Source organism: Glycine max, chromosome 18, assembly GCF_000004515.6.
Source record: "Glycine max cultivar Williams 82 chromosome 18, Glycine_max_v4.0, whole genome shotgun sequence".
Lineage (NCBI taxonomy): Eukaryota > Viridiplantae > Streptophyta > Magnoliopsida > Fabales > Fabaceae > Glycine > Glycine max.
In genome coordinates, this window is record NC_038254.2 from 40683429 (window position 1) to 40691511 (window position 8083).

The window sequence follows — 8083 nt, forward strand, 5'->3', positions numbered from 1 at the left end:
AATTATAGTTTGGTAACATTAGTTTCAAGATTATGCATGAAATACATATTTAAATGAGAAAAAAATAACACTAAAACTGAGTGTTATCGTTGAAGTTATGTATTATTCAACAAAAAAAAAAAACTTATGTACTCTAAAAGTAAATTCCCAATCTAATTTTGATTTGTTTATTAATTTTTAAAATTATCTAATTTCTTTTCTTAAAGTGACATAAGTAATGGAATCATTGGCTGTCAGCTATTGCAATTTTAGTCGTGACACGAAAATCATCATCAAATGATAATTTGATTTGAGGTTTTATTGAGGAGTAATTGTTAATAGGATCCGGATTTTCTACGGCCAGAGAGATGACACATTCACGCAGTCAGACGATAAGAGCCGTCTGATGAAGATCTGAAGGTTCATAAATCATTTCAATAAATTCAACTTAAAAATACTTTGAACATACCGACCATAGATTGTGACAACAGGAATCCAAATCCTTGGTAATGGTGCATCGGACATAAATTAACTCTACCCTAACCATTCTGCCGCACGGCACTTCCACTGAGAATCACATGCACGACTAATAGTAAATTACATGAAGAAAAAAAAAGATTATAGCCCTTTTTTATGTAAATGTGTAATAATACAATTTAGGTATACATTATGATTTATGTATACATTACATAATCAATGCAACGGCTTAAAAACACCCTCCCAGCAGAAGATTCAAGTTAGGAATATTTTTTGGCTACAATGAAAGTTGTGAATATACTACGCAATTTTGACCTTATTCTTTAGTCTAATCTTCAAAATGAATGGTATGTATCCCCAAACACTCCCGTTGAACTAAGGAGCCAGCCAAATTTTGAAAACTATCTTTAATCACATATAAAACTGTATCGAGTCTGCTCCTGTGTTGATAATAGAATGTTCTTCGCCATCCAACCCTTTCCCACCATTTGTTCAATCAAATTAGATGTATCCCTTTCTGCAGATTTCTTTGCATCCTCAACAATTACAAACCAATCCTCCATTGTTGAATCTGATGCATGGCTTTCCTCTATAATAATCTCCCACCTAGTATTATTCATAAGTAGAGCCCTTCTGATGTAGCAAGCCTAAACATTCCATTTTGTTTTTAAAGTGTCATATCAAAAGATCATTAAAACGAGCAAAACTGGTTTCAGGTCAGAGTTTTTACCTCCCAAAGTAAATGGAGGGTATTTTACTCCAGCTAAAATCAAATTAATCTGTTGGATTTGGATCCTTTTATGTTGTATAAGTGCTAGCAACACACTCTCTAATACATTCTTTCTAACACACTCTACTATTGATTAAATTTATTAATAATTACAAAATCATGAATAGGACTCTAAATATACAATTTTGGGATTTCCAATAAATTTCATTTAATAATAGAAAGTGTGCATTAAAAAGAGTGTTAAAAAGTGTTTTGCTAGCATATACGTTATGAAAGTAAAAGATACAAAAGCAAGTTTAAGGGACCCATCACAAACAATTTGTGAGTCATACTGTAATTGTTTGTCTTTCTCATAACAAGAGAGGATCCAAATTCAACTAGCTACCAGTAATGGTGCATTAATCATAAAATAGTTGAAAAAACACCAAGGAGTGGTTAAATTACCTGCAACATCCCCATGATTATATGTACTGCTTCAGCTCCTTCGCGTATGGAAAGAAGGATAGACGGCTAGAAGGTTTACCACCAAAAGAGATAAGCAAAATACAAACAGTTAGAAAACGCTACTTCATAGGATGTTATGAGGAAGAATATGTCCACCAGGATACTCTCATAATAATGTTCTCACCTTTCCAATTCTTTTTAATCCTTCAAAGATCTCCACGCATACAAAGTAATAATCCTCATCTGTTATACATTGTATTGTCTTCATTGACCACTTTGGTATTTGGTCCTTGGGATTTAAGCACCCTATTCTAATTGGCCACAAGCATTTACCTGAATCGAACCGTATTAGGTGACTATAAGCTCACTACTGAAGAACATGACTTGGACAGTATTGAACAGAAATAGAAGAGTCAGCAGCATACCACCTTTAACTCCCAGAAAGTTAATTCCTTCTTTCTCGCTCACTTCTGCAGGGGATGGCACATATCCACACTCAATCCAAGTGCTCAGAATAATTTCAAGCCTATCCTAAAACAATAACATACCAACAAGACAATAAATAAATACTCTTGACAAAAGTCTAATGCCATACAACAAAAAACAGTTAAAAAAAAGCCTGTTTTTATAAAACAAAATATACCAGTGGAGGAGTAACATGAGCAAATAAAAAGGAAATACCAAAACAGAAAAAGACTAGACCAACATATGATAATAATAAAATCTTTTCCTCTTTCATGTGTCAGTAATGATAGCAAATCTAAAACTTGGTTCTTTGCACTTGTCTAAAAGTGGAGATATACTGAATTCGCATCACACTTTACATTTTAATGTTATACGAAGAAAACAAAATAGTGTTCATCAAATCACTCATGTTTCTCACTTTCAGTCAATAAGTTTGTCTAAAACTCGGTTCTTTGCAATTTGTCTAAAAGTGGAGATATACTGAATCCCATCACACTTTACATTTTTAATGTAAAACAAAGAAAACAAAATAGTGTTCATCAAATCACTCCATTCACTTGCAGTCAATCAGTTTGTCCCTAGATTATAAAATTAGAAAAATTTAATCCACACAATTTTATATTTGAAGCCACCAGAAAACCTACCTTGGTCAAGGTTTGAAGATGGACAGTCTTTAGTCCTTGATAAATCCCAAAGAGATCCATAGCAGCAAAAAAGGGATAAATAAAGTAATGGAAACCTGCTTGTTGTCTTGCGAACCAGGAAATAACTTCAGTTAAAAGATAAACAATAAAAACTAGAAAAATATATCATACACCATCACAAGTCTATTAGCTATGTAACATCATGTAAAACTTTTTTTTTTCCCCTTATTAAAGATAAGGTCATTGAATTCTAGAGGTAAAATGCACTAAAGACAGCTCTTAGTTCCACAGCTTAGCCAACTTATAGTATTATACATCTAATGAACAATAACATTTAATTAGTGCGTGTGTGTATAAAGAATATTTAATTAATGGAGGTAGATAACAACCTTCGATGGTTCTCTATCCACAGATTAACAAGTGCAGCAAGCATAAGACCAAGGATGTCAAAGCACACTGTTTGAATCTGAAAGATATTAAAAAAATCAGAAAATAATGCATTAAAGATACATATTATGGAAAAAAGAAAGAAAGAAACACACATGCTGACCTGTGCCTTAGCAGAAATTTCACCAAGGTTGTCTCCTATTGCAAAACTTTGATGAACAGCTGACTGTTTAAACAAAGTGAAAACACCAAAATTCATGGGTCAAAAGATGCTATTTTAAACCAAGCATACCGGTCGACCCCTAAAATGGGATAGCAGATAGCAGAAAGACCGCTATTTTAATATATATATATATATATATATATATATATATAGTTGTAGATTTTTACATGCATTATACATATAATTTGTATTTTTTAATAACATTTATAATCTTTTTTTACTTATATGATTTAGAATTTTTTATTATTTAGTTTCTTATATTATATATTATATTTAATTTAGGTTTTATTACTATTATTAGTTAGTTGATTATATTTTTTGTTACTATAATTTTTAATTTATTGTATCATATATTATGCTCTGTTTAGTTTATTATATTAACAGTTTACAGATTTATTTTACCACATAGCAATTTAGGTAAGTTAAAAAGTTACACTTGTAAAAATATCTGGTAGATACATGGTGGACTTGAGGCCCAAGGCCCAATAGAATAAAAAAGAGGGGGAAAAAACCCTAAAAGGTTAAAACCTTAAGGACTTGATTCATTTACCCATGTTCTGTTTGCTCAGCCATAGTGAAAAATTGAAAATCATGACACTCAAATGGAAGAGGTAGGCTGACAATGGCATAAGGGAGGTCGGCGACGACGGCACAAGGGAAGTCAAAGACTATCCGGCACAGTGGTGGCATGAGGGTATTTGCAAGTTTTCTTTTGAAATCCAAGTAGCAGTTGAAAACTGCTGTAGAGCCCGCAATAGCGCCGTCCTGCTCCGGCGCGATAGCGGATGCGACAGCCGCTACTTCAATCCGCCCCACAACAGAGGTCTCTGTCGCGGCCAGGGGCCGCTCCAGTGCGATAGCAGCCCCTATTGACTACACAGTCCACAACCATCAAACAAATAGAAAAGATGGGCAGCTCATGCTATCAAAAGCACTTTGTGCATTATTGAACATGGAATATAAGGTGGTATGGTTTAAGAAGTCACATAGAACAAGGAAACTAGCAATCAGTATGACAAGTTGTTTACCAACAGAAATCCAGAGTTCTAAAGAAAAACTGACAGCTTTGGAAGAAAAATAAAGAAAGCGGTGTTCTAGGTAGGCATTAAATTTATTACACATTCTATTGTTATATGAAATGATGTAAAAATGTTGGGGTGAGGAATTAGAGAAGATTAGAAAGAAATGACCAATTCTTGCGCTGCTAATATAATAACTCACTAACTATTGATGTATTGTTCCTTTTGATAACAACTTTTGCAAGTCCTGTAAGAGTATGTTTTAAATTCAGAGATTTGGTTGCTGTGTATGAATTATGATATTACTAATTACTATATTGATGGATCTCAGTCATTGATGTACTTTGCCAGTATTCTGGTTGCATGTTTGTGTTGTATGTTTGAATACAGATAGCTTTTGTTTCACACGGATAGATGCTAACCATAATTATGTAATAAAAATATGTTCTCAAGTATGTGAATGGGACCTTCAAAGCGGTCAGTTATTCTTTAGACCTCTGGATTTCTGTTGGTAGATAACTTGTCATACTGATTGCTAGTTTCCTTGTTCTATGTGACTTAATTAAACCATACCACCTTATATTCCATGTTCATACAAAGAACGGCTCCAAAACAAGAGACATTTAAAAAAAATCAATTTAATAGAGAACTATATATTGTAGAGGAGGTCTGATCCTTACCCGTGTTGCTAAGTAACAAGCCAGGCTTATTTGTTTAGAAATATTGGCAATAGTTGCAAGAAGCAGGAAGCATCGAGGAAATGCAGGAGTAAGTAACTCAAGTCCAATGCTTGCAACAAAAAGGACAGATGTAGTGAACCGGACCCTCTTTTTACAACAGGTAACAAAAAGATGAAGAGAAAAATTCATCAGATTTCTTCATATATGATTAGTATATCAAACTACAGTTTCAAATTTCAATTACCACCATCACCTCAAATTGTTATACTTCAGAAGTTCAGGTGACTTTTTAATGAACATAGATTCGTTCAAAAATGAAAGTTAAAATACCTTTAAATTTGTATCAAAAGCAGATGCTAGGCTAGCAGTGTATATGCATCTGCTTAGTCGTCCGAGACCATCTTTTAAGACCCAATTAAGGGCAGCAGCTGATGGAAGGGAACAGGAGAATCCAACTCCCATGGCTGTAAACATTGCCTGAGACCAATCCATTTTAATACAGTAAGTTCTCATGCAAGGAAAACCACTACAGTGAGACCTAGAAGAACTTTCATCGCAACTTAAACGAGGATAAAATGTGTGACATTCATTATGTGATAAGGAAACAGAGAACCCTGTTTAAATTACTCATTCTTTCTTCCCTCCTGAATACATGCACACCATATGGCAATAGATTGATAAACCAAGTTTGAATTTTTCACATGAATTGATGCATCAAGGATTATCAATTATCAAAATCAAACAAATCCATCACATAATAAAACACGCAACAATCTTTGTCTCACATGGGTGGTGCATGCACGCACCTGATGAATATGCACAACATGTGGCAACAGACTGATAAGCCAAGTTTGAATTTTTCCACATATAGTAAGTAAAACAAAAGGGATAATAAATTTTTTTAAGCAAATAAATCCATCACACAAATAAGACGCATGACAACCTCTCTCTCTCTCTTTCTCTCTCTCTCTCTCTCTCTCACACACACACACACACTCCTGATGATATGCATAGAACAAATGGTAATAGACTAATAAATAAGGTTTAAACTTTTTCCCCATGAATTAACACATAAGGTATTATCAATTTTCAAAGCAAACCTTAAAAACCCCATCACGTAGGCACATAGCACAAAACAAAACAGTCATTTAACAACTTAAACCCCACATCATGTTTGATTCTCTTCTCACTATTTTCTAAACTAATTCCAAACTACTCAGCAAAATCAGTCTCTCGTTCAAATTCTATTAAATTTTGAAAATTGTTTCCAAAAGGAGTATTTTAAAAGCCAAAAAACAGAAACATCCCACGAATGCTTTTTCATCCTCTTCTTCTGTTTTCTTCAAATGCTCTATTCAAGTGCCTAGGAGACAAACTTTTAGAAAACAAAAATATACTCATGGGACAAAGACTTTCAAATGAGCAGAGGAGACAAAACAAAATCTAAAAAAACACAAAACTTAGATGTAGGTCCATAAGTAATTTGAGTGTTGTTCTCCAATCAGAATTAGAGTTCCCGTGTTGATATTAAACAGGATGTTAGTGAAGTTGTTAAAATTAATTAACAGTTCCGATTCAATTAGGAGTTAGTTACTTCGTTCTATTCAATATGATTCCATTTGAGTTTTACTCTCAAGCCATGGTTCCCTTCCTTTCCCCCTCCTCAGATTTAGATATGTAATGAAATTCGTGGATAGCCAAGATGAAAACTATATCAATTCCAATCAGAGAATTACACCAAAAGCACCTATCAAACTATATCTAAGTTGTGTCTTCTGCTGTAAGGTGGGGGTTGGATTGTTAAGAGAGAAGAGAAGATGGGAAAGGTCACGAGTTGCTAACAAAATTAACATTCTAACAAACTAACATTTGTCATCAAAAGCATCTAAGTTGTGTCCTTTTAATAATTAGATAAATAAAAATAAATAAAAAACAGTTTTTGCAACCAACAAACAAACAAGCCTTGCAAAGTAAGTACCTGAGTGGCAAGCACTTGTAGCGCGGAGCTGAAAACCCGATGCAGAAGCTTCCATTTCACATACTCCACATAGTTCCCGGTGACCCCTCTCGGAATAAAGAAGTCCCACACAACAGAGCCACACGCCCTAAGCCACCTGTCATCGAAATCCACGCCGGAGGCCGCGGCCGCTCTGCCGCCGTCGACGCTCACGGCGACCTGCAAGCAGTTTCCAGTCCAGAAGAATCTCGAGACCCTGGCGGGGGTCCTCACCAAAAAGGGAAGCCGAATTGGCGGCGGCGGCAGCGAAGAAGAAGAAGAAGAGCCCTTCTCGACCCTTCCATCGGAGACGCAGTCGAGGGAGGTTCTGAGCGAGGAAAAGGCCGAGAATCTCCGAAAAATGGGATTTTGGTTAATGGGTGTTGGTTGCTTGGGGTTTGGGAGGTGACATGATGTGGGGTGGGGGTGGTTGGTGGGTAAGTGAAGAGAGAATGGCATGAGAGTTTGAACGTGAGATTACGGAGCTTCGAAGAGAGTCAAGCCACTTTATTCTGCTATTGGTTTGAAGAAGACAAATGTTTCGGGCTCTTGAGTGGTGGGAGTTGGAGAAAGCCAGAAAGGTTGCAATTTGCTGCAAATGAATAGAAGAGAAAGGAAGGGAAGAGAATATTGGGATTGGAGGCAGAGAAAAAGGGAGAATTTGTGCTTCCAAAAATATTGAGAGGAATACACTTCATTAGCTAGGGAGAAATATTGAGCCGCCAAGGGTTATGGAGATTCATAGGCTAAAAGATTAATTTAAATTAGAGGGATATTATTTTATTTTTTTATAAGAAAGAGAGGAATATTATTGAGTTAAATAAAATGGACTTTTAGTATATATTTCTTGCTAATTACAAATAATTTTTATTATAATTTTTTTAAAAAAATATTAAAAAGCTTAAATACATTTATAATCATTATAACTTTTTTTTCTTTTTTTTCCTTGTAAAATATTTTTTTTTATTTTTAGTCGTTATCAATTATATTTATTTTATTTTTCATCTTTATCATAATTTATATGATATTTTTTTATTGT

The 8083-nt window shown here is 34.5% G+C and overlaps 1 protein-coding gene across 4 annotated transcripts; it reads right to left on the minus strand.

Annotated features, from left to right (window-relative positions):
* Window positions 1-400: 400 nt before the first annotated feature.
* LOC100783455 (protein root UVB sensitive 4) lies at window positions 401-7772 on the minus strand. Of its 4 annotated transcripts, none has more exons than XM_014771109.3 (10): window positions 7027-7766; window positions 5379-5525; window positions 5049-5195; window positions 3290-3352; window positions 3129-3205; window positions 2740-2845; window positions 2056-2161; window positions 1815-1963; window positions 1631-1696; window positions 401-1103 (listed from the first exon to the last, which is right to left on the minus strand). In XM_014771109.3, the coding sequence occupies exons 1-10, from the start codon at window positions 7501-7503 to the stop codon at window positions 864-866; spliced, it is 1578 nt and encodes a 525-aa protein (XP_014626595.1). In that variant the 5' UTR covers window positions 7504-7766; the 3' UTR covers window positions 401-863. The 4 variants fall into 4 exon arrangements, with proteins under 4 accessions (XP_014626595.1, XP_014626596.1, XP_014626597.1 ...); XM_014771110.3 differs by having other exon boundaries at window positions 2059-2161; window positions 7027-7765; XM_041011904.1 differs by having other exon boundaries at window positions 686-1062; window positions 7027-7772.
* Window positions 7773-8083: the final 311 nt, after the last annotated feature.